Below are 26,038 nucleotides of genomic sequence, written 5' to 3'. Positions count from 1 at the left end.
CCGCAGGGACTGAAATGGAATCCAGTGCTCTTCCTGAAGATAGGTACTTCAGGCTCTTTCCACATCAGGGTTTAGGAATGAAACCCACCAAGTTCCCAAGAGAATCAGACAGCCTACCAGAAAAGGTCTCTCGATGGCCTCCACAAAAGGAACCCTCTCGGTTGTGCAGATCCTTTGTAGTAAGCCTGACCACCAGCGAGGCAGTGCCTACATGACTACAAAGGCTTTGACACATCCGGAGCCACGGGCCCTTGCGCCTTCCTGGCATGTCCCAATGTGCCCAGTCTCCTCTGCCTTTATCCCCTCCGCCCTCACCCACTCTGATCCACCCAGTGGGGACCATGCACAGTGCCCTGAAGAGAGACACAGCAAATGTGTGTTACCAAGCCACCGAAGAATCAATCCCCTGGCTGATTTTCAGTTGAGCGTGCTCGCCTATTCATTTTGAAATTCTCCTGGTCCTCCCCGTGGAGACCACCAGACCCTTCCAAACCAAACTCAGACGTGGGCTTCGTGGGAGTGATTCCCTGACCCACAGCCAGCTGCCCCTCTCTGCTCTGGCAGCCTCCCTACCCACCATCCTTATCCTGCCCTCACCCCAGCAGCACTGCCCACCACAGGAGAGCTGTCTCCCACTAAAGCACCAGACCTCTGCCCACACTTTGCACAGAGATGAGCTGTGCTTTCTTTTTTTTCTTTTTGAGAACCAAAATGATGCCGACAGCCTCCCTTTGCTATGATCTGCAGACAAGGCGATCTCAGGAAGCTAAAGGGTAGATGCAAACCCTGCCCGAGGGCTGTGTCCAGGCCTGGTCTTGGCCGTGAGACTATAACTATATCAACCTACAGCCTCGGGTTTCTACATCCTGATGTGTTCAGTGTGGTGCTGGAGCCACGGCCCTCTACCACAGTTCTGCCCCCAAGCAGTCTGAAAAACATCAAGACATCGTCAGGAAATGACCCCATGGACCCCAGAACTGTAGGCCCACCAGGTGTGTCACCAGCCAGTTTTGATTTCCAACCTTGTCTCCCCACCCCCACCCCACCCCCACATACGCTGGGCAATTCTCCGGTGCCCTAGCTGCTTCCCTGGGTGTGGCTCAGCAGCAAGCTGACCCTCAGCAGGGCCCCTGCAGGGATTGGAGTGTGGGTGGGTGTGTCTCTGCTGGACAGCCAGGAATGTTGCTGCATCATCCGCTGGGTGTCAAGTACAATTCACCCATGGAGGTCTAGTCCAGGGCCTTATGTAAGGGACTGCTTGATAAGTATACACAGAATTCTAGAGATCTACATTTGTAAGCCTTCCCTGCCAATGAGATGCAAACGCAGAGTGAGGGGCTGAAACTTTATTTGATAAACAAAACAAACTTAAAGGTTCGAACAGGAGAAAAAAAAAACCTGTATTTTCCTATGTAAACAACTGTCTTTTGGAAATGAAATACAGACGTCAGTGCAATTACGGATGGAAGCGTTGGGATGAAGTATGGTGACTAATAGTTCCTCCTCTCAGCAGCCCTGGGAATGGGTGCCGCTGCATCACTAACAGACTCTTGGGGCTCAGAGAGATGAAGAGCCGGACCCACGACCATGCAGCTGCGTCTTCCCCGTGTCAGGAGTACTGACGGGACACTACCAGCACCATGTCACAGAAGCTGGCCTGGAGCCCAGCACTAGTAGGAGCAGTTCCTGCAGTCGGATATGGGTAGAAATGAGGGTCAAGAAGGCCTCACCCCACTCTTTGAAAGTATGTACACAGCACTTTGGCCTTCATGCCGTGTCTCCAAAACCCTTACCCTCAGGGTTGTCCAACTTGTACCAAGTGTCTGTGGGCTTTCTGAATTCTGGAACGTTTACAAAGAAGTTGGACGGCAGATGGTGGCTACCATTCATGACATAGCGCATTGTAGAATGATCGACAGATGAACCTCTGGTCGCATCTTCCCTCTCCCCAGTTCATGCTCTCAGCTCATGGAAGGCGACTGAAGGAGGGCCTAGGCTCCTAGGCTAGGGTCATCCACAGCAGAGGGGAGAGCCTGCTGGCCAGATGGAGGGCAGAGAAGTGGGAGACAGGCAGGGCAGGCAGGAGTCTGCTTTTCCTAGGTGTGCAAGGTGGTCCAGTATCAGGGATGATGAAAGCCAGCCAATTCATCTAGAAAGCCAGCCTGGGCACAGCGGGGTATGTCAATTATTACCAAATCAAAATGCCTTAGAAATGGCCTCCCAAATGTCCCAGTGAGAGAAGAATAGGAGAAGTGTTGAGGGATCTGAGTCATCCGGCAAGCTGGGACCTCTGGGGCAGACAGCAGTCAAACCCACCAAGATTAATGGTCGCCGGCTCCCTCAGGCCAGAACAGTTAGTTTCTCTAGGCACCCACTCCAAATGCCAGGGGGTCCCCAGATGTCTGATCAAATCATTCTGCCCTTGTTCTTCTCCTGCTCTGCAGCTGGCATTTCACTGTGGAAGATGGGGCGTTTCCTCCACTAAGAGTGCCCATTGTGCTGCGAACGTGACTAACCAGCCTCTGGGGTGAGGAGTGCAAACCGCACGCTCTTCAGGCGAAGACCAGATGCTGGGGCTCAAGCGAAAACCCAGTGTCCACTCCCCCACTTCGCTCAGAAGGGCCGAGTTTAGGGAACCAGGCCAAGTCTTGGGCAGTGAATGGACGGAAGGTTACATCTAGAATCAGAGGCTGCCATGGACGCCGACAAGGGGGTGAAGGAATGGAAAAATCCCACCCTTAGCCTCTTATGGAATGGGAACTTGGATCCCTGGGATCTGGTGAGGAGTGGAGGGCTGGCCATCTTCTCAAACACCGTACAAGTGCGGCGAGACACAGAAGGTGGCAGACACAGGCAGAGCTCTCATCCAGGCGCTGAGCACCGGACTCACGTCTGCATTCAACACAAGGGAGAGTTGCCGTGCTGACTAACGTCTGCAGAAGTCAACATCTGGGGGTCTTCGCAGGCAACATACACGCACAAGGAAAGTGAGGTGGCAGAGGTAGACTGAGCACCTGGCTCACGTCTGGATTCGATGGCAAGGGAGAATTGCTACTTTTGGACAGGCATGTGCCTTGGAAAGATCAACATCTGGGAGACAGCCAGAAGAACCAGGATGGAGCATAGGTGGAGACAAAAACCGAAACTAACCGGAAGACGGGCAAGGTGGCTCAGGCCTAGAATCCCAGCTCCCAGGAGGCTGAGGCAGGAGGATTGGCACAGGCTTGATGCCAGTCTGAGTGACAGAGTGAGAGCCTGTCTCCAATAACAACGACGACATCCAGGAGAGAGAGTGTGATGTCCCATGGGGGGCAGTGGTGTCAAACATAGGGTAGGCTGGTCAGGTGAGACCTGGGCTGGAGCACTGACTTGGCCAACAAGCAGGCCACTGCTGACTTCTCTGGAAGCTGCATCACTAGTGGGAGTGGGTGGGAGTACGGGTACGGGGGCAGTGGGAGTGGTGGACGCTCAACTCAGATTCCACTGGGCTTAAGAGGAAGCAAGGGGTGACTAGGGTCAGACGGGAGGCTATTTTGAGGAGTTTGCTACAAAGGGAGACAGAAACGGCCAGAAGGAAGGTGAGGTAAGGGTGGCGATGTGTTTTTATTGTTGTTTTGAGGACAAGAAGTATTTCAGCACGTTCACACACTGATCAGAAGGAGAAAAACTCCCAATGCTTCAGAGATCGGGCAGTTGCAGAGGCGATGTTCTTGGGAGGGTGGGAGAAGGGAGATTGACCCTGACCCACCAAACCAACTCCTCCTGCCTGTGGTCCCCACACGCCTCCTGCCTGTGGTCCCCACACGCCTCAGGGCACACTTTCATTCTGGTGCTCACTTGTTTTCAAACTCTGCTTCCATTTCCTGCTCTCATTCACTCACTCAACAAGAATCCAAGGGCAATGGAGTCGCTGCTTGGATTTTTATCCTGGCCGTGTCATTTTGCAAGCTGTGTGATTTGGAGGCATGTTACTAAACTGTAAGATTTTTTTAAAATTAGGAACATGTGTGCATGTGTGTAGTATGTACGTGTAAGTGCGAATGCCTGCAGAGACCGAGGCGTGAGCAGGTGTTCACCAAAACAGCTTTCTGTCCTAATTTGGGAAGAGGAAGGGACCGGAAGGGGTGAGGACAGGAGAGGGGAGGGGGTAAATATAATAAAAGTAAATTATACGCATGTAAGAAAAATCACAATGGAAACTCATTATTTTGTACAATCAATATATGTCAATAAAAAATAGGAGATGTGCCCAGTCCTAGATCACTTAACACAGGACATGTGTTACAGAGTACATAAATAAGTACCAAGCCGTTGCACCAAGAGCAATTAGTCTTTGACTTGCAATGCTAATCGGTGCACATGCAAGGGAGATGGGGTGGTGGCTGGGGCAAAAAGCTCGAGGGTTAATCTCAAGGACTCTACAGATCAGAGATGGGTGTTCTGTAACCAACAGACCAATTTCTAGAACCATCTTACAGAGGACTGGACACTAGTCATGAGAGAAGCCTGAGTGTGTAACACGTAACCCTACCTGACTGCTCAGGCAGAGCCAAGCCCCTAGCTGGGGTGGTGGAGCCCCTCAGCGCCGTACGCTCCATCACTGCCTTCTCAGTTCCTCTTCCTTCCTGAAGACCAGCGTCTCCAGTGACTAGAGCTGTTTCTGGGACAACCGTGCGACGGGGAAATGGTAGCCGTGGCTTTGCTTGGCTTTTGTCATCTTATTTGATTATTAAACATTTCCATTTGAATTTTCCCACTAAAATAGCCTTCATGTAAGAAAATAACTCAACGCCATCACAGCTCCCCTTAGGCATCCAGATGAACCTTCTCTTTAAGGGTAGTCTGCCTGCCTGTCTGTCTCTCTCGGGTGTTAGGGGTGGAGTCAGAGACCCTGTGTGCTTGGTGAGTGTTCCAGCTCTACCAGAGAGTGACAGCACAGTCCGTCTTTTCCACTGTTGTCCCTCTAACCTTGTAACTCTAGTAACAAGGCCCTCTGCAGGGAGTGAGGAGTGCTGGGCTGTCTGTCCGTGGGCTGTCCTCAGTCTCTTCCTGTAGACACAGGTGGTGGGTGTCAATCCACCCCACCCTGGCTGTCACTGTGCAGACATGGATCTCTCTACAGCTTTTGTCTGCGCTCCTGTTTAACTGGGGATTTTGAAGCTGACATTACTGCAGTTTAACCTCATGTAGGGGCTTGGCCACTGTCTTCATCCTGGATGGGGACGATGCTCCCCAGAGCTCTCCCTGTGTGTCGGCCTGTGCGCTACAGACATTTCTCCCAGGAGCTCCGGCAGGGGCCTGCTGCGACGGCTCCAGCTCGGTTTTGTTTCTACACTTCAATTCTTTAAAAACATAAACACACCCTCTTTCTGGGTGGTAGTGAAAAGAGCAAGGGAATTAGCACACTGAGCGTGAGCCAAGTGCCCGGCAGCAGATCTATGATCTAATCTAGCTTGGTGGAAGCCTCGAAAGCAGCCCTGCCAGGAGATGCGGCTAGAAGATGTGCTGTTCTGTTCACGCTCAAAATGTCAAACGATGAACCGAACACAGCCAGAAAACCCATTTCTACTCATATTTTCCTCGGGGTTCCGGGTGACAGCAGCATTTGTGGCCATCATTAGCAGAGCAGTGACAAACTGAGAGTTACTGGAAGCCAGGACATCAGGAAGGACAGCACTGAGCAGTGATGTCACCAGATGAAGCAAATGGTCCTGTGCTGCTTCTGTAAAACAGGCTCCAAAAGGGCACAGCGCCAGAGTCACCACACGGCCACCCATTTCCCGCCACAGGGTGGGGATCTTTGCACGAATGCCGTATCTGACAACATGGACCAGAAAGGTTCCTGAAGCCAAACGGAGAGAGGAGGGTCTGCGTGGTGACTAGATAGTAACCCAACACATCCAGCTTTTCCACCCACCACCCAGATACTTGGCAAAAACACCGACCCAATCTCAACGGCCCCAGCAACTGGTTTGTTCCAGCAGCTGGGGCTTTGCACGCAACCCCACTCCAAGGTGTGGGGGCGGGGGGCTCTGTGTATGGAGGTCAGAGGAGAACTTGCAGGAACCAGTGCCCTCCTTCAATGTCAGTCCCAGGCACTGAACTCGGGTCATTAGTCTTAGTGACTAGGGCCTTTACCTGCTGAACCATCTCCCTAGCCCAGCTGTTTTCATTACATTTTTTTTAAAAGATTAGTCTATTTGTATGAGTGTTTTGCCTACACGCATATCTGTGCATGTGTGTGTCTGGTGCTCCTGGAGGTCAGAAAAGGGTGTCGGACCCTCAGGAACTGGAGTTACAGACAGTTGTGCGAGTGTTGATGGGACCCGAACCCGAGTCCTCTGCAAGAAGCCCTGAGCTGCCTCCTGACTACACACCCCTCCATTTCTTTGGCAGAAAGAGCATAGACTTGAACACGTGTGTTTCAGCTGTGGCCCCAGGGCATGGGCGTCCCGTGAGAGCTGTACATGTGGCCGAGCATATTCGTAGATGACAGTGTCTGCTGCCACGTGAAAAGGCTGGACACCGCCACATCTTAAAGAGGGAAGACTAGACTTCAAGTGACAAGCTCTCCTGCGTGGTTTCTGTGGCTCTTAGAGGAGGAGGGCTGGCGGGTAGGACAGAGGACGCCGAGGAAGTAGCCTGTCAGTCACAGTCCCTGCTGTAGTGCCAATCAACTTCTGCCTTCCCTACTTCTAGCTCCTCCTGGATGGTCAGAGTTATACTAATTTGGAGGAAAATAACGGTTCCTTTTACTTTTGTTACCTGAATTCTCCTCTCTAAGTCACTTGCCAGTTCCAAACTTCTACTTGAGAGACCAACATTTGTGTACACAGGCTTGTCATCTACGGGCACCTCAGCATCTATGTGAGCACCAGAGAAGGGCTAAGTCTCAACAGAAGCTCACAGAAAAGACTTGTGTCTGGTTTCCTTATGTAGGTCAGGCAGGTCCTTATCATTTCCAGACAGCACAGTCCCTAGGCCCACTAGGTCCAGGCTTCTCAAAGCGGGCATATTTATTGGAGTAATAAATACACTTGAGAGGATCAGAGAGAGGGCTCAGCAGTTAAAAGCACCGGTTGCTCATCTGAAGGACCCAGGTTTGATTCCTAGCACCCACGTGAAGGCTCACCGATCACCTGTAACTCCAGTACCAGGGGATGCAGTGCTCTCTTCTGACCTCTTCCGGTACCAGGCATGAATGCGGTGCACATGTGTTCATGCAAGCAAACACTCAGACATTTAAATAAATAAGCTTCATGGAGAAGTCTACACCAGAACAGTGCATTTGTACTATGGAATAGAGCACAGAACTTTGAAAATAAAATGAGGGCTCTTAAAGACCACTCTGCTCTTAGGGGGCCCTTAGTGGGTGTGCTCATTCCCCTTCCACCCAAGGTTCTCTGGGGAATTGCTTCAGACGTACAACACTCTTGGCTGATGCTTCCATGTTGGATCCTGTCCTCAAAATGCTTATAACCCAGAAGCAAGAAGATAAGTCAAAAACAAAACAAAAAAAAACCCTTAAAGGATCAGCACAGGCAGAGACATGTACAGGGTGCAGGGAGGTGAGGCACTTATCCTAGGGACTTGGGAGGGCAGAAGGGTGTTCTCAGCAGGGCACCCAATATAGACAAGGCAGAAGAGTGAGGGATGCTGTGCAGTCTGTGAGCAGATCATGGTTCTGCTGCTAGGACAGTAGTCTGCATAGGAGGACTCATAAGCAGAGCGATACACGCATCAGCCCGGGAGAGAAGCAAGCAGGCCTGCTGTAAGGGGTAGCATCGGTTACAAGGAGAAGGGAACTACGGGCGGCAGACAGTAGACAGTGAAGGAACGCAGTCGGCAAGCACTGAGCAATGGCAGCGGCTTGAGTTTGATTTCTTTCTTTTCCATTATTGTTGACTCTTTAATCACTCTGTGTGACCGGCGGATATCATCATCATTTTGTAAAAAAGAAAATATAGACATCCAACTGGGCAGGAGCAGGAGGACGATGGGAATGAAAGGCTGCGGTGATGTGGAGCTTGCCCTACTGGGTACCAGTCTTGCTTTGGCCCAGTGTTTCCTCACTATGCCCTGACTCTTTTCCTTTGGAATGGTAATGTATATTTGGTGCCACTGTACTTTGGAAGTATGTAACTTGATTTTTATTTTTAATTTACAAGGGGTTACAATTAAGAGATTGCTTTAGACTAAGGAGAAACATTGAGCATTGGACTTTTAAACAGTGCTGAGGTGAAAAGACTTTAGGGACTTCTAAAGTTGCACTAAATGCATTCTGTGTTGTGATATAGCCAGGAGCCCATGAGACCCCAGGAGTGGAATGTGATGGTTTAAATGAGATAGCTCCCATAGGCTCATGTTTAAATTCTTGCCCCCCCCCCCCGCTGGTGGAACTGTTTGGGAAGGATTGGGTGTGGCCTGGTGGAGGAGGTGTGTCACTGGGGCTGGGCTCTGAACTTTAACTTTTAGTCTGAATATATATATATATATATATATATTTTTTTTTTTTTGGTTTTTCGAGACAGGGTTTCTCTGTGGCTTTGGAGCCTGTCCTGGAACTAGCTCTGTAGACCAGGCTGGTCTCGAACTCACAGAGATCCGCCTACCTCTGCCTCCCGAGTGCTGGGATTAAAGGCGTGTGCCACCATCGCCCGGCTTAGTCTGAATATATTTTTAACACACTTTAAACCATTCAGAAATTTTCTCTGTCTTTGAATCTCTCTTTACTGTATATCTCTTTTTTTCTGACCACATGAGTCTTTAATTTACCAAGCAATCTCAGTAGGACTAAAGCCATGGCTTTGATGGCTGGATCCAGCCCATTCCTTAGCTTTCCAGCCTCATGGCTGAGGTACTGGCTGTAGCCATGTTTACTGCCACAACTCTATGGCATTTCATGGTCCCTGCCAGCAAGCGAGCTTCAGCAGCCTGTGCTTGCAAACCACACGAACCGCCTGCGTAAAAGAGTCAGAGTTTGCCCTGGCAGGACAGCCCAGAAAGCCGGCATTTTTAAACGGCGCAGCTTTTTTCCTGCTACGGCTGAAAACCGAAAAGCATGCATTCAGCTTTTCGTCAACACCATTTAAGTGTTTCGTGGCAGGACCTCTTAAAAGAGCTGCAAGCTTTGCAGCTAAAGCTGCGTCAGGAAGCCTCTCTTAGAATGAGAGCGCTTGCTTGCCTCTAACAAGCAGAGCAGACCCGAGAACACAGCGAGTCTAGTTGCCATCAAACAAATCGTAGCACTTTACTCCAAATGCTCTATTCAAAAGCTGCAATGGTGGCACAGCCCCAGGAAATCGCGCTTTAAAATGACACAGCGTTTTTTCTGCTGCTGTTGCCGAATCAGGAAATCTCTCTACAGCACGCCACCAACAAACAGCAAAAATCTGTGTTAAACTCTCTCTCCCTTAATTTTAAGCCTTCTCAGGTTTTTTAAGTGGGTTTAGTCCATCACGTCGGGGCGCCATTTGTAGTAATATGGGCGGCGGGCCTGCTTTTCGTGTGGTAAGGCCTTTGCACGTCATTATCAACTTCAATTGCATAAAAGAACACATACTGGAGAGAAACCCTATGAATGTAATCAGTGTGCTAAGGCCTTTGGTGACAACAGTTCTCTTCAAAAACATAAAAGAACACATACTGGAAAGAAACCCTATGAATGTAATCAGTGTGGTAAGGCATTTGCCCAACGTGGTGGTCTTCAAATACATAAAAGAACACATACTGGAGAGAAACCCTATGGATGTAATCAGTGTGGTAAGGCATTTGCTCAACACAGTCATCTTCAAATACATAAGAACACATACTGTAGAGAAACCCTATGAATGTAATCAGTGTGGTAAGGCCTTTGCATGTCACAGTCATCTTCAATTGCATGAAAGAACACATACTGGATAGAAACCCTATGAATGCAATCAGTGTGTTAAGACCTTTGAATATCAAACTAGTCTTCACATTCATAAAAGAATGCACACTAGAAAGAAACCTTCTGAGTGAAATCAGTGTGGTAAGGCCTTTACAGACCCCTGTACTCTTGAAAGGCATAAAATAATACCTACTGTAGAGATAATGATGAATGAAATTTGTGGTAGGTGGAGGAAGGTCATTGGTTAATTAAGAAACTGCCTTGGCCCATTTGATAGGTCAGCCTTTAGGTGGGTGGAGTAGACAGAACAGAATGCTGGGAGTAGGAAGGAAGTGAAGCAGACATCATTTCCTCTCCTGTCTGGGGAAGATGCGATGCAGTCAGTCACCAGGTCCAACATGCTGAATCTTTCCCGGTAAGCGCACCTCGTGGTGCTACACAGATTAGAAATGGGCTAAATTAATACGTGAGAATTAGCCTAGAAGAGGCTAGATAGAAATGGGCCAAGCAGTGATTAAATGAATACAGTTTGTGTGTTGTTATTTCGGGCATAAGCTAGCCAGGCAGCCGGGGTGCTGGGGACACAGTCCCGCCGCTCTTATTACTACACTGATGCCCCTTTCTTTTTCATGCTGAAGACCACTCTGCCGTCTGGATGTGGTAGCTGTTCATCTTGCTTCTGGTTTGTCACAACCATGGGTATCACCTCTAAAAATACTCAAGAGCAGATTTTGTGTGCATGTATGTTTTCAATTGACTCGGGTAATGACTGTAGTGATATTTCATTTCTATTTTAATAAATAAAGCTTGTCTGAAGATCAGAGAGTAAAAGAGCTGCCCTGATCAGCCTTACAGACCAGGCCATGGTGACAGACACCTTTAATCCTAGTGGTCACACTAGTTTGCAATAGAAACCAGGTGGTAGCAGTGCATGCCTTAATCCCAGCAGTAGAGAGGAATATAAAACAGGAGCAGACAGCTCTCAGACAGTCTCATTCTGAGATTCTGGGAGGCAGGATCGCCATTTCAGACTGTGATAAAGGTAAGAGCCAGTGGCTGGTTGTTTTGCTTTTCTGACCTTCAGGTTGAACCCCAATATTTGTCTCTAGGTTTTTTTTTAAAGATTTATTTATTATGTATACAGCATTCTGCCTGCGTGTATGCCCACACGCCAGAGGAGGGCGCCAGATCTCAGTACAGATGGTTATGAGCCACCATGCGGTTGCTGGGAATTGAACTTAGAACCTCTGGAAGAGCAGCCAGTGCTCTTAACCCCTAAGCCATCTCTCCAGCCCCCTTGTCTCTAGGTTTTTATTAGTCATGCTACCCTGAAGGATGGTGGTCAGCACATCTGATTAGACCATATTTGGCTGTAGGAAGTCCTGCAAAACATTGCCAACATGGACAGAATGTTCTGCAGTATCGCTAGTACTAAGTAAGGGTTTCCTTGCCAGCACTGGAAATTGTCAGGGTTTGTTTTTATTTAATTTTGGCCACTCTGACAGGTGTGTGAGTCTCTCATTGTTTAAATCCCCCGCACTGGAGACATACAGAGTGAGCACCTTTTTATATACTGACATATTTATTTGATATCTGTATGTCTTTTTTTAAAAAAAAAAGTTTTGTTTTATTCATATGAGTGTGTGCGTAGGTGTGCATGCGCACAGGTGCCTGGCCTGTGGAGTGCAGAAGAGCTTGTCAGAGGCCCAGGCACTGGCGTTGTAAGTGGTTGTGAGGTACCTGGCATGGGTGCTGGGAACCAAAGTCCGGTTGTCTATGAGAGCAGCAAACGCTCTTACGTGCTGGGCCCTCTCTCCAGGCCCCATCTGCATATCTTTTTTACAAAGTATCTGTTCCGATCCTCTGCCTTTCTAAAATGGGTTGGTGGTTTTCTTATCGTTGTGTTGTTCAGAGTGAGGGGAAACCTGAGAAGAGCGGCTGGGCAGGCTGGGCAGGGGAGGTCAGATGCGGGTCTGAGCAGATGCAGTGCTCTGCACATGACTAGATCACTTGCTCCATCTCCATTGTGTTCTCATCACAGGCCTAAAGGGACATGGCCATGACCAGAAACCTCTAAAACCATGAGCAAGAACAAACATTTCCTCCATTCAAGTTCATCAGAAAGCTGACTAGTGCATGCTGGGAAGCAAGTATATGAGCAGAGAACAGCTGGGAGAGCCAACATGGTGTGCAGGGATGGCTGTCTGCATAAGGTGATGGCCTGGAGGCTGGACCTGGGATGCTGATGGTCTGGAGACAGGAGGAGACTGGACCTGGGATGCTGATGGTCTGGAGACAGGAGGAGGCTGGACCTGGGATGCTGATGGTCTGGAGACAGGAGGAGGCTGGACCTGGGATGCTGATGGTCTGGAGGCAGGAGGAGGCTGGACCTGGGATGCTGATGGTCTGGAGGCAGGAGGAGGCTGGACCTTGGGTGTTGTACTTAAGAGAAAGCCAGCAGGACTTGCTGATGGCTCTATTTCAGAGTCAAAGAGGTGATACACTGGCTTTTCACCCAGGCAACTGGGAGGATGGAGCTGCTATTTTCTGAGGCAAGAAAGATTCTGGAAGGCCGGGCTATGAATACTGGAGCTTGGTTCTAGATATGTGAACTGTGAGAAGCCAAAAACACAGCCAAGGGAAGGAAGTCCTGGGTGAATGACTCTGAAGTGTGGGAAAAAGGACTGAGCTTGATATCAGCATGTAGAGGACTCATAAAGCCAGCAGACAGATGAGGTAAGACGGATGAGGTCATCTACATGACTGTTAAGAGGAAGAGGTACCACAGAATATCCATCAAGGCACCGGGCATAAAATGCTTCCCTTTGCAAGCCATAAGGCAGAACTTGGCAAGGCTGTTTTAGAATCAGTAAACTTACCTCTGGCTGCTCCCCTCATCCCTCTCGTTCCCATGTTTTGTTGTTGCTGCTGCTGAGACAGTGATAACTAGGTAGCTCAGGTTGGCCTAGAACATGTGACCCTCCTGGCTTGGCCACCCAAGGAGCTGGGAAGACAGGCATGTGCTGCCGTGTTCCGCCTCTTCCGGCAGCGCTTCAGACTAGCCCAGGTTTACAGGCCTTTCTGAGCTGGCCTGGCTTCCGGGGGCTCTTGGGGCTGAAAGCTGCTGGTTTTACTCCTTTGTCTTCACATGGAATTCTCCAAGAAATTAGACGGAACATTTAAGTCTCTATGAACCTGCACGGCTGGTAGCTCTTGTTCACTCTCCCCATGATCTCCCTGATGGTTTTCTCATCATTTGCTCTCCAGATCTTGTTGGCCTAACTTTCCCTCACCTTGCTCCTTACTCTAAGGTTCTGTTATATTCCATGAGGCCCCCATGCCTTTGGATCTGCAGCCTCCTCGGTGAGTCTTCTTTTTACCTTCTGCTCTCGGAGAAGCCTAAGGTCTCCTCTGGAAACACCACTTCTATCTCCTTCCGTGAAGGGTATTTTGTCTCTGCATTGCACACCGGGGATGCCTGGCACCATGTGTCTGAACCATCGGTATAGAGACCGCCCTTATTTTAGAAACAGAGCAGGCATCGCTTACGCCGCCCAGCAGTACCACCCTCGCTGCTGTTGTCTACCCTCCTCCCCCGTTCACTAAGCTAACGTGGCGCAGACTTTTCGGTTTTATCCTACGCACAAAGCATACAGTTGGTGTCAAGATGTATTTGCTAAACAAATGAATGCACAGATGAAGTCAGGTACAGAGCAGAGGCAAGCAGAGGACAGATTTTGTTTGGAAGTTCTGTCTTTATTGGCAGTAAGCCAATAAAAGACCCCGGATTAAGATACAGGGGTCTCTGCATCTCATTCTGGGGTCAGTACTCTTATGGGAATCTGATGCTTACTGATTAAATAGAAGCCCAAAGTCAGAGCTAGTGAGATGTAGACCTTGGCATTTAAAATTCATGCCCAATTCCAGAGCCTCTTTTTCGTTTTAATTTATAGTTACATATTTATTAATTTATTTACGGTGTGTACGTATGGACACATGAGAAGAGGTCAGGGGACAACTTATGAGTCAGTTCCCTCCATCATGTGATTTCTGGGGAACAAACTGAGGTCAGCAAGTGGCTTTACCTACTGAGCCATCTTGCCAGCCCTGTTTCCTTCCTTCCTTCCCTCCTGCCTTCCTTCCTTCCCTCCTGCCTTCCTTCCTTCCCCTCCCCCTCTCCCTCTTGGTCTTTCCTGGTAGGCCAGGCTGACCTTGAACTGCCATTTAGCCCAGGCTGGCCTGGAACTGGAGATTCCCCCTACAGTTGACTTCCACATACGGGGATTACAGGTATGTGCCACCATGCCTGGCACCCACAATTTATGTTTTCAGCTACCAAAAGATATTGTCTTCCCGAATGCTTGACTTTGCACTGAGCTTCAGGTTCAATGGCAGGCTGATCCTGTCAAGCAATAAGGTGGAGAGTGATGGGGTAGGACACCCAACATCTCCCTCTGGTTTCCAGACACAGCAGATGCAACAAGGCACACATACACCCCGATGGAGAGAGGAAGGGAGGGGCAAAAAGGAATGTCCCCAGACCTTTAAGTTTTTGCTACCTGGCTTGTCTCCTAGCTTACTGTCTTCATTTGTCTCTGCTGCTAACCCCTTCTATTAAGATTTAAAGTCTGACTATTGTAACTTTGTGTTGTATTAGGAGTGGCGGGGCTGCGTCCCCGGCACCCAGCTGCCCACATGGCTAGCTTATGCCCAGAAATAATTACATGGAAACTGTATTCTTTTAAACACTGCCTGGCCCATTAGTTCCAGCCTCTTATTGGCTAGCTCTTATATATTGATCTAACCCATTTCTAATAATCTGTGTAGCCCACGAGGTGGCTTACCAGGGAAGATCTTAATCTGCGTCTGTCTGGAGTGGGAGAATCATGGTGACCGCTTGACTCAGCTTCTTTCTCCCAGCATTCTGTTCTGTTTACTCCACCCACCTAAGGGTTGGCCTATCAAATGGGCCTAGGCAGTTTCTTTATTAATTAACCAATGAAAGCAACAGATTAGAAAGAAATCACTCCCACATCAACTTTGATTTCGAGAAGCTCATTTATTTATTTATTTATGATCTTTTAAAAGTTTATTTATTGAGTGGTCACGGTAGGTGCGTGTGTGCTATGGCCTAAGTGTGGAAGTCAGAGGACAACTTACAGGAATCGACTCTCCTTTTACTGTGTTGGTTGGAAAGACTGAACTCAGGTGGGCACGCTTGGCTGCAAGCATCCTTCCTGGCTGAGACATTTTGCTGGCCCGATTTATTATCTATTTATTTACTTATTGGTTCTTTTTTAAATTTTATTTTTTTTTAAAAAAACTTTTTTTATAATTTTACATACCAATCCCAGTTCCCGCTCCCTTCTTCTTCCCCCCCAAACCTCCCATCCACTACTTGGAGACGGTAAGGCTTCCCATGGGAAGTCACCAAAGTCTAGCACATTGTTTTGAGGATAAAGGTCCTCCCCACTATATCTAGGCTAAGCAAGGTATCCTTCCAAAGCGATTGGGTTCCAAAAAGCCAGTATAAGCAGTAGGGATACATCCTGGTCTCACTGCCAGTGCCCCCAGTCTGCCCAGTCATGCAACAGTCACCATACTCAGAGGGTCTAGTTTGGTCCTCTGATGGTTCCCCCACTGTCAGGCGGGAGTCAGTGAGCTTCCATTAGCTCAAGTAAGATGTTTAAGTGGGTATCCCCATCATGGTGTTAACCCTTTTGCTTGTATTATCGCTCTTCCCTCTCTTTGACTGGACTTTGGGAGCTCAGCCTCGTTTTCTGCTGTGGATCTCTGCATCTGCTGCCATCAGTTGCTGGATGAAGGTTCTATGATGACATTTAAGATAGTCACCAATCTGACTACAGGGCAAGGCCAGTTCAGGCACCCTCTTCACAACTGCTTAGGGTCTTATGGGATACAGATCTAAATAGAGAATTCTCAACAGAGGAATCTAAAATGACTGAAAGATACTTAAGGAAATGTTGAACATCCTTAGTCATCAGAGAAATGCATATCAAAATGACTCTGAGATACAATCTTACACCTGTCAGAATGGCTAAGATCAAAAACACCAATGATTGACAGATTATTCTGGAGAGGATGTGGAGTAAGAGGAACATTCCTTCATTGCTGGGGGTGTACAACCTCTCTGGAAATCAGTATGGTGGTTTCTCAGAAAACTGGGAATCAGTCTACCTCAAGACCCAGCAATACCACTCTTGGGCATATACCCAAAGAATGCTCTATTATACCACAAGGACATTTGCTCAACCATGTTTATAGCAGCACTATTTGTAATAGCCAGAATCTGGAAACAACCTAGATGCCTCTCAACTGAAGAACAAATAAAGAAAATGTAGTACATTTACACAATGGAGTACTACTCAGTGGTTAAAAAACAAAACAAACAAAACAGTGACATCCTGAAATTTGCAGGCAAATGGACGGAACTAGAAAAAAAAAAAACCATCCTGAGTGAGGTAACCCAGACCCAGAAAGACAAATAGAGTATGTATTCACTCATAAATGGACATTGGATGTAAAACAAAGGATAACAAGCCTATAGTGCACAACCCCAGAGAAACTAGGCAACAAGGAGAACCCTAAGAGAAACATACATGGATCCCCTGGGAAGGGGAAATAGACAAGATCACCTGAGAAAATTGGGAGTATAGGAGTTGGGGGAAGAGGGGAGGGAAGGAGAAGAGGAGGGTAGAAGAGGAGAAGAAAGAAGAACTTGAGGGACAGGGATGGTCAAGATGGGGGAAGGACAGAGAGGAAGAGCAAGGAAAGAGATATCTTGATTGAGGGAGCCATTATGGGGCTAGCAAGAAACCTGCACTAGAGAAATTCCCAGGAATCCTCTTTATTTATTTATTTTTAATTGAAGGTTCTATTTTACAGTTCTTAATCCTACGTAGTTCAGTCTTGTGTGGTACACAGAATTGTTTTATGACCAGTCATTCCAACTTGAGAAATCTCTGTCAGGTGTCCCCTCCCATGGCCTGCTGTTTGTCATGGTCCCTGCCAATGACGGTTTGTCGTTCCCTTGTGCATTCTTCTCTACTGTGAACTGCTCATTTCTTTGAACGGCTACTTGCCAGGAGTTCACATGCTTTTCTCGAGAAGGTTTGAGTGTGCTGCTACCAGGTGCTTGGCGGCACTTGCCAAATCTGGGGTGTTTTACACGTGGCCTTGGGAGCTCCTAGCTTACCCGAGGATGAGACTCTGGGAGTCAACTGCAAGTGTTTTTGTCTGCAGACTTTTTAGTCTAATCCGCTCAGAGCTAAGGTAAGCACCTGATAATCCTGGCCTGGAGGTTCAGGGTTAAGTCTAGTTTATTCTTACACAGAGCCCTCTGCGGTTACAGTTTAGCAAGGAAAGGGTTAAAAAGTGGCAACTATGGAGACATTAACAGGTTCTGACTGGAAGCTCTAGAATCTAACCAGAGCCTTTGAAGAGTAGGGAGTGTGGATAAGTGGATGATAGAGGGCAGTATTTAAAGAGAAAGCAGTAGACATCTTACAGAACAGACATTTTTATACTCAAGAAGCTAGATTAACCCGAGTTAAGATGAATAAAGCAATCCTTGCATTTGCATATTTACAACAGATTATACAAGGCTTTCTTTCATTCTCTATAAACCACAACAATGTAAGTGAATAGTCCATATTTTTCATAAGGAAAAAATTGGGGTTCAGGAAGCTTGAATGGATGTTTAAGGTCACATAACACAAAGCAGCAGAGGCAGGTTCTGGCCTCACAGTGTGGCAGGAAGGTTCTAGCCTGCCCCTCACAGTTAGCAGGAAGGTTCTAGCCTGCCCCTCACAGTTAGCAGGAAGGTTCTAGCCCACCCCTCACAGTGTGGCAGGAGGTTCTAGCCCACCCCTCACAGTGTGGCAGGAAGGTTCTAGACTGCCCCTCACAGTGTGGCAGGAAGGTTCTAGCCCACCCCTCACAGTGTGGCAGGAGGTTCTAGCCCACCCCTCACAGTGTGGCAGGAAGGTTCTAGCCCACCCCTCACAGTGTGGCAGGAAGGTTCTAGCCTGCCCCTCACAGTGTGAGTTAAATACAGGGCTAAGTCAACTTCTTGGCCAAAGTCCAAATCTCATCAATCCATGGAATTGGCCTGGTACGCAGCAGCAAGCTCCACAGAGATCTATCCCATACCGCTCAACTGTCAAGACAGCGGGGTGGGTGCTGCCTCCTCCTCCACTGCCGAAGACAGTTTAAACACTGCCATTGGCATGTCCACGGTGACATCTCCTTTGTGCATCTACACGATCCGACTTGGTAATTACTGCCTCATTGCTGGTCTGGAGGCATTTCACTTGTTTATGGCTTATACTTGATTTGCTTTGCTTTTCTGTGCATAGCACTGAATGGAGACATTTCCAAGAGGAAAGCCTGCAACTCTTTAGCCCAATCAGGACCACACCCCAGATGTTAATATGGGCCTAACATCTCTCGGCCTGCCTTGTAAAAAGAGATCAGACAGTTCTTCCCTGGAAGCGGCCTCTGTGACATCTAAAAGCTGGGAGACCTACAGTGCCTGAACACATAGCTCGAGGCACCAGAGCCAAGACTCTAGATTCCAGGAGAAGGGGCCAGCGGCCAGACAGTTACACAGGAAAGCTTCACATGGATGATTTAATATAGGTGTGGCTATTACCATCTGAAGCAGCTGTATATAAGACCTTATGCAAAAGGGCAAGGAAGGAGATGCAATTGTGATCTTCCACGACATTATACCTCAGGGATACAGGAGCCCATGATGGCTGACAACAGAAGGGACTAAGTATCAACCACGTGAGTGATCCTGTACAGGGAATAAGCGAACAGAATGGACAAAGATCCAGCTTCTAGTGTGATGATCACACGGGGTTGTGTTCATCCATCTACCCACCCACCCCCTCATCTATGCATAAACCCATCCATCTTAGCCATCCATCCACCCACCCACTCCACGCCTACTTAGCCACCCATCTCCTATCCATCTATCCAAGCACTCAGGGTTTGCTGAACATTTAGCAAAACTACACCTATGCAGCTTTGGCACACGAGAGACCAGGAAAGACTGCTGGAGTACTCACAGGTCCCCGAGTTAACCAGTTCAATTAAATCCTTCTAACAACTTATAAAGTATGGATACTGTCGTCATCTTACAGACAAAATGGGCTCAAAGTAGCTAAGGCACTTGCCCAAGATCACAAGTTCAGTAAGCGGCAATCTGGGATTTGAACCAACCTTTGCCTGGCTCTGAGCCTATGACCTTAATAAATTAATAATCATCACATTTATAGGATAGCCAGACAACTGGAAGACAACAGGGGTAAAATATTCAAAGGAAACACAGAAGACAATTTGGTGTAGAGAGTAAGTAATTCTGGGGTTTTCCACGCGGCATAACAGGGACAGGCAGTGCTGGGCATAGGTACCAAACCTCTGAGAAGCAGACAGGGAGGTCTGCCTGTGCGAGGAAAGACGGCTCAACCGACAGAAATGGGAAGCAAGCACAGGTCTGCCTGGTGGGAGGGCATCTTTGCCAGTTTCTCCATCACGCCCACTCTGTGGGAGAAGCTATTCCAGGGCCCTATAGACAAGAACATGCTTGAAGATTCTGCTTGCAATCTGAGGACAGAGACCCCAGGGAGTCCCCCCAAAACTAAAGAGGTAAGAGGGTGGCCCTTCCAAGCTAGACCTCGTCTCTTTCAGATGTCTGCCAAGAGTCAAACATTTTCCCATTCTACTTACAGTTTAGAGTCCAGCTTCAGAAGGAAACCCAGCCGATCATACTCTGAAAAGGAAGAGCAGAGATGTCACTGAGGGCAAGCCATTGCTACCACTGTGGTCGCATTCCCAGAGCTATGCCATGAGGTCAAGCAGTGCTTGGGGAAAACATACACAATTCAAATGCTTCAAAGAACAGAAACACATATGCCATAGCCAAATTCAGCCACATAACATGAACTGAACACTTATTTTGTCTTGGAGAGCCAGGTTCGGAAGCAGCTGTTTTCTAGGTCTCTGCGGCCATCCAGTCCTATGCTAATTCCGAATTGCTTTCTGGGATAAACATGGCGCTTGAAACTGAAATTTGGTAAATCAGAGACTGGACTCTGAAGAACGAGGCCTGAAGTCATCGCAGGTTCCTCGAAGCTCCGAGCACAGAATCTGGTCAATGAGCTGGTCTCCTCGTGAGCATCTGTCGTCAAGCTGACACAACACACAGCTATCTCAGGGCTTCTCATTTGGGGGCTGTCTTAATCAAAATGATCTGTGGCCAGGTTCCTGAAGCATTTCCTGAATTACTGACTGATGGAGGGGGGTCCAGCCCACTGTGGGTGGTGCCATACGTAGGTGGGCGTGCCTGAACGTATAAAGGAAAGCTAACTGAACAACAAGGGGGAACAAGTCAAGCAGCGCGCCTCCATGGTTTCTGTTGCAGACTTCTGCCTTGATACATTTTAACCAATAAGACCAAACAGAACCTTCCCCCAGAGTCAACTTGTTGGTGGTGATATGGTTTTTGTTTGTTTTCTTTTTTGGTTTTATAAGATAGTTCTTCTGTGTAGCCCTGGCCATCCTGGAACTTAATCTGTAGACCAGGCTGGCCTTGAACTCATAGAGATCTGCCTGCCTCTCTGCCTCCCAAGTGCTGAGATTAAAGGCGTGCGGTGTGCCACCACCCCTGGCCTCAAGCGGGCTTTAGTCAATGTTTTTTCAAAGCAACAGAAAGCGAACTAATTGGAGTGAAGACAGAGTCAGCCAGGAGATCCTCAGACCCACAGCAGCAACTCTCAGTGTGGGAACCATGAGACTGTGGGGTCCAAGACCAAGAAAAGGAGACTTAAGAGCAAATATTGGCCAGGTGTTTATAATACACCGAAGCCCCTAGCATTTTAGTATTTTACCATGTTTTAAAGAGAGATTAAAGCAGTCTGTAGTGGTTTCAATGTGAATGTACCCATTGGCTCTGCATTTGAATGTTTGGTCCCTAGCTGGTAGCACAGTCTGGGAAGGCTTAGGAGGCGTGGCCTTGTTGGAGGAAGGACATAGCTGGGGGTCTGCCCTCTCTGCTTCCTGATTAAGGTTCAGTAGGCGAGCCCTCAGCTTCCATCTCCAGCTGCTCACAGCTGCCCTGCCCCTCCATGAGCTGCCCTGCCCCTCTATTAGCTGCCTGGGTCATTGCGTTCCAGCACAGCAATTGAAAAGGAACTAACATACATTGGGTAGACACGGGCTTCCAGAAAGGACTCTGGTGGTGGAAGAGAAACATACAGAAATAAAGTGCAGCTGAGGGGACTATGCCACCAGCGAATGTCCCTGGGCCCTGTGTGCTTGCTGCGGATTTCAGATCTGTCTCCAAGATTTTCCACAGCTCGAATGAAATACAAAGCATGGATTTCACGGCTCAGAGTTTCCATACAATAAAGTGGGAGAACCCTGGCTGTTATACTTCAAGGGTGTTTTCTGTGGCCTCAAAAACATTTTTTTTTTTTTTTTGGAACAAGGAAAACGATGTAAGTGCCATGAAGTCGTTGCTTCCACCGCCGCTCAATGATGGCCGGGTGCGTCTATATCAAAGTCAGCTGGCCTGCCTCTGACAGCTCACTCTGAGGCTGAAAGGGAATATCAAGACCAAAACTCAAAGCAGAAGAGGCCGAGCAACAAGGCTTTCAGGGAACTCAACTTTTAATAAGCAATCAAGAGAGAGAATTCACGCACATCAAAAAGTACCACAGAGAACAGGGTGGTGGTGGTACACACCTTTAGTCCCAGCACTCAGGAGAGAGAGGCAGGTGGATCTCTGAGCTCGAGGCCAGCCTGGTCTACAGAGAAAGTTCCAGGACAGACAGGGCTACACAGAGAAACCCTGTCTTGGAAAACAAAAAACAACAACAGCAAAAAGTACCACAGAGTCATCCCATGAGACAGTTAAGACAGGCACCTGGCTGTTACAGTCAGAGGGCTACGACAGGAGGGGCGTGCGTGCGTGCGTGCGTGTATGTGTGTGTGCGTGTGTGTGTGTGTGCGTGTGTGTGTGTGCGTGTGTGTGTGTATGTGTGTGTGTGTGTCCTGCTCTACCACTCCCCACTTTATTCCCTTGAGACGTGGTCTCTGATTGAACCTGGAGAATTACTGGTCAGCAAGTGATAGCAATCCTCCTGTCTCTGCTCATACAGAGCAAGGCTATGGGTACGCATGGGCAAACCCTACTTTTTATGTGGGTGGTGGGGATTTGAAGTCAGATCCTCATGCTTGCTCAGAAAGTGTGCTTACTTATCCTCAACCTGAAGGAAGACATCTTCTCAACACTGAAAGCATCAACAAGGTCACAAAAAGAAACAGAAGGCTTGTCTCCCAGGAGAATTCCCTCCAGTAAGTGAAGTTTTCCTCAGATCATTCTAGTTTTTCTCGGATTCGAACAGAGACAGGACTTTACTTCATATGTTAGGAACTTACAAAAACCAGCAAGAAAAAACAAAAAGGCTTCCATTCTAAAAACTAAAGATACAATGAAAAAAAAAAAGAAAAAAAAAGGATAAAAGATACAATGAAAAAGAGTTGCTTTCAAAGTTGAATATTCTTTCAACACTTGTATTGAAAGGGAAAAGAAACATCACCAGCCTGCCTGATACTTGTCGTCTGTCCCCCTGTCCCTGCGTGGTGGCTGCCACACTGCTGTTCTCCATAACTAAGGGCGCACAGTGTTATCACACCCCAGTGGACTCCTTCCAGAAGTCAGAGGAGGCCTTCCCTCTAGCGGGGAACCCAAGCATCAGGTGCCAAGCATGAACACAACACAGATGAGGGAAGGGAGAGCACAACACCCTTCAGAGCCAACGCTTCAGACCAATTATTCTAAGTGTTTCTAAAACTAAACCCAAGCTGGGCATAGGGGCACAGAGCTACAATCCTGATTACTCAGGAAGGTTGTTAAGCTTAAAGGCAGTCTGGATAATTTGGCAAGACCAAATCTTAAAATAAAACTTTAAAGGGGGTTGGCTGGGGATGGAGCTCAGTGGTAGAATGCTTGCTCAGTATGCCCAAGGCTCTGATTTCAATTCTTTTTAATTGTTTCTTTTTGAGTTTCTCTGTGTAGTCCAGGCTGACCTGGAACTCACTCTGTAGACCAGGCTAGTGTTGAATTTAGAGATCCATTTCTGCCCCCTGCCTGCTGGGATTATAGGCATGCACCACCACTGCTTGGCTGACTTCAGTTCTTAACAGAGGAAGTGGGGCAGAATGCTATTGAGACCACGAAAAACCATTATCACCGCTGTGTTAGTACTTTCCTTCTTGCTGAGAGAAAACACGTGACAAAAGCAACATAAAGAAGTGAGGTTTATTCTGGGTCACAGTTCAGGGCACAGGCCATCCTGGTGAGGCAGCCTAGTGGTAAGCGCCTGAGGTGGCTGCTGGTATAGTCAGGGGGCTGGCAGCAATGGAGGCGCCTGCTCAGGTGGCTCTCCCTTCTTATTTAGTGCAGGACTCCAGCCCATGGAACGGTGCCACCCAAACTTAAGGTGTGTCCTCCTGCCTCAGTTAGCATAGTTTAAAAACTCCCTCCCAAGGCCGGGCAGTGGTGGCACACGCCTTTAATCCCAGCACTCGGGAGGCAGAGGCAGGTGGATCTCTGTGAGTTCGAGACCAGCCTGGTCTACAAGAGCTAGTTCCAGGATAGGCTCCAAAACCACAGAGAAACCCTGTCTCGAAAAAAAAAAACAAAATAAATAAATAAATAAAATAAAAACTCCCTCCCAGACGTGCCCAAAGGCTGACGTCCACAGTGATTCCGAGTCATCCGGTCACAGTCACAACTCGCCATCACCCTCACGGAGTCACTGCATAGCAACCGTGATTTTTCCAAAGCCATTTTGGAAAATGGCTCTGTCCTATAACACACACACACACACACACACACACACACACACACACACCAGTGCTGGGAGTGAAACCCAAGGTTTGTGCATGCCGGGCAAGCACCCTGCTACTGAGCTCCATCCCTAGGCAGCACGGCCTTTCCGAAGAATGTCCCTTCCAAGGCCTCCCTGGTCTACCCTTTCAGATCATTCTCTTCAGTCCATAGGAGCTCAGCCCCATTCGTTACGGATCTTCTGATGGGCTTTTGTTGCTGTTTGTCAAGGTGAGGACTTAGGTTCTGTTTTTAAGGTAAAATTCATCAATCTATAAAGACAGGAAGTAGACTTGAAGAAATAGTACCTATAGATTGTGTACAGAAACCAAAACGTGCCTACGGCAGGATCCAAGGATCTGTGCCTACATCAGGGTACCTAAGCAAACTGCTGTGGCCTGCCAGCTGATGAGCGGACAGACACTCCATAGATATTATTGGCTGTTCATGACCACTTGGTCACAACAATCATAAGCAGAAATAAATTAATGTGAAAAGAAATTTCAGTTTTTTTTTTGTTTGTTTGTTTTTTAGACAGGGTTTCTCTGTAGCTTTGGAGCCTGCCTGGCTGGCCTTGAACTCACAGAGATCCACCTGCCTCTGCCTCTCAAGTGCTGGGATTAAAGGCATGCGCCACCACCGTCCAGCTTCAGTCAAGTTTTAAAAGTAACCAATTTCCTTTTTTTAAAACTGTGTGCATGTGTGTGCTTGTGTGTGTGTATCTTTGAGTCTGTATGAGCACTTCTGTGCAGGTGTCTGAGGAGGCCAGAAGAGGGCAGTAGAGCTGGACTTGCAGGTGGCTGGAAGCCACCCAATGTGAGTGCTGAGAACCATTCTGAGGTCCTCTCCAAGCAGCAAACACTCTTAAGCACTGTGCCTTCTTTCCAGTCCTTAAAGTAATGAGCTTCATATATAGAGAGTGCTGAAGACCCTCCTCACATTAAATACAGGAAAATCAGTTGTCAGAGATGAAGAGACCACTTGGGAAACTCCCTGGAGGAGAACTGTTATGAACCCCACCTCTGGAAGGCCATGAGTGTTGTCTTATCATGCCAGGCTGGCAAGGGACACTTACTACATGCCCGTCAAAGCATGGAGACACAGTGGGCTGCCTGCAGAGGGCTTCCCATCTGCTAAGACTGGCGGCACCGTGAGGGGCCGCCATGGCAGGAGAGCTGCATGGGGCTGGCCTGCACTCCTATGAACGAGCTAGGAGGACATGCTTTTAGTTCCTTCCTCAAAGCATCCACCTAGATTGGTGTTTCTCAACCTTCCTAATGCTTTGATCCTTTAATGATCAAATGATCATTAATGCAGGAGCCCCCAGCCATAAAACTATTCTGTTGCTACTTCATAACTGTAATTTTGCTACTATTATGAATCCTAACAAATAGCTGATATCCAAGAGGGTCATGACCCACAGGTTGAGAACCACTGGCCTAGCATGTTCGCAGGCCCTCAGCAACCATCCAGACTCCTAGGAGCTGTGGAGAAGGCATTAAGACTGAGGCACAGCACCCAGGACAAGCTGGAGTCTGCCGAAGGCCTACAGGAGCACCCAGAGTCAACTTTAAACACATGCAGGATCCAGAGAGTGCAACACTCACCCAGATTTTCCTTCTCTTCCTCTACAGCTATCTGAGGGAAGCCAGAAAGGGCAGCGGGCAATTGGGAGAGGGCAGAAAGAAGACAGACGCAGCCCCCTCTTCCCTAAGCCGGCCCCTATAGGACAAGGCCTAATGAGCTTAAAGGAAGTAACTACAACTCTGGTTTTGTTTTTTGTTTGTTTGTTTTTGAGACAAGGTCCCACTACATAGCCTTGGCTGGTCTAGAGCTTGCTATTATAGACCAGGCAGGCCTCAAACTCAGAGATCTGCTTCTACCTTTAGAATGCTGAGATTAAGGTGTGTACCACCACACCTGGCTTCAGAACTACAGCCCTGAATGAATTGAAAATTACATAAGACTAGATGTTCTAATTCGGGACTTGTCAGTCAAGGCGAGCATGGGTTTTTGTTACTACAGAAGTATCTGGAACTTCACTGGACTTGTACACTGAGAACATTAAGGGGACAGAAGGGGAAAGGATTAAGAAAGAAAGGCGAAGTGGGTCCCTTTCGGCAGGCCCTGCCAAGGTATGCCACTAGGCAAACACGCCATGCACGACAGAGTTGGCGCAAGAGGAGGAGCTTACAGGGGAACAGAGAAAGAGTGCAGGGCCGTGTCAGAGTGGGGACGACATGAGG

General features: G+C 48.2%; 1 protein-coding gene across 6 annotated transcripts in view; it reads right to left on the bottom strand.

The window, feature by feature from the left end:
• St3gal3 (ST3 beta-galactoside alpha-2,3-sialyltransferase 3) overlaps positions 1-26,038 on the bottom strand; it is a 218,488-nt gene that overhangs the window by 79,517 nt on the left and 112,933 nt on the right. For all 6 annotated transcript variants that reach the window (XM_041651927.1, XM_041651921.1, XM_041651922.1 and 3 more), the window contains one exon: positions 19,628-19,670. In XM_041651927.1, the coding sequence (XP_041507861.1) occupies positions 19,628-19,670 (43 nt within the window). The remainder of the gene's footprint in view (positions 1-19,627; positions 19,671-26,038) is intronic.

This window comes from Microtus oregoni, unplaced genomic scaffold (genome assembly GCF_018167655.1).
Source record: "Microtus oregoni isolate MIOR12 unplaced genomic scaffold, Mior012 000005F_ref0000423, whole genome shotgun sequence".
In the NCBI taxonomy this organism is placed as follows: domain Eukaryota; kingdom Metazoa; phylum Chordata; class Mammalia; order Rodentia; family Cricetidae; genus Microtus; species Microtus oregoni.
The sequence above is the reverse complement of the archived record's forward strand: the minus strand, read 5'-3'. Positions and strand labels throughout refer to the sequence as shown.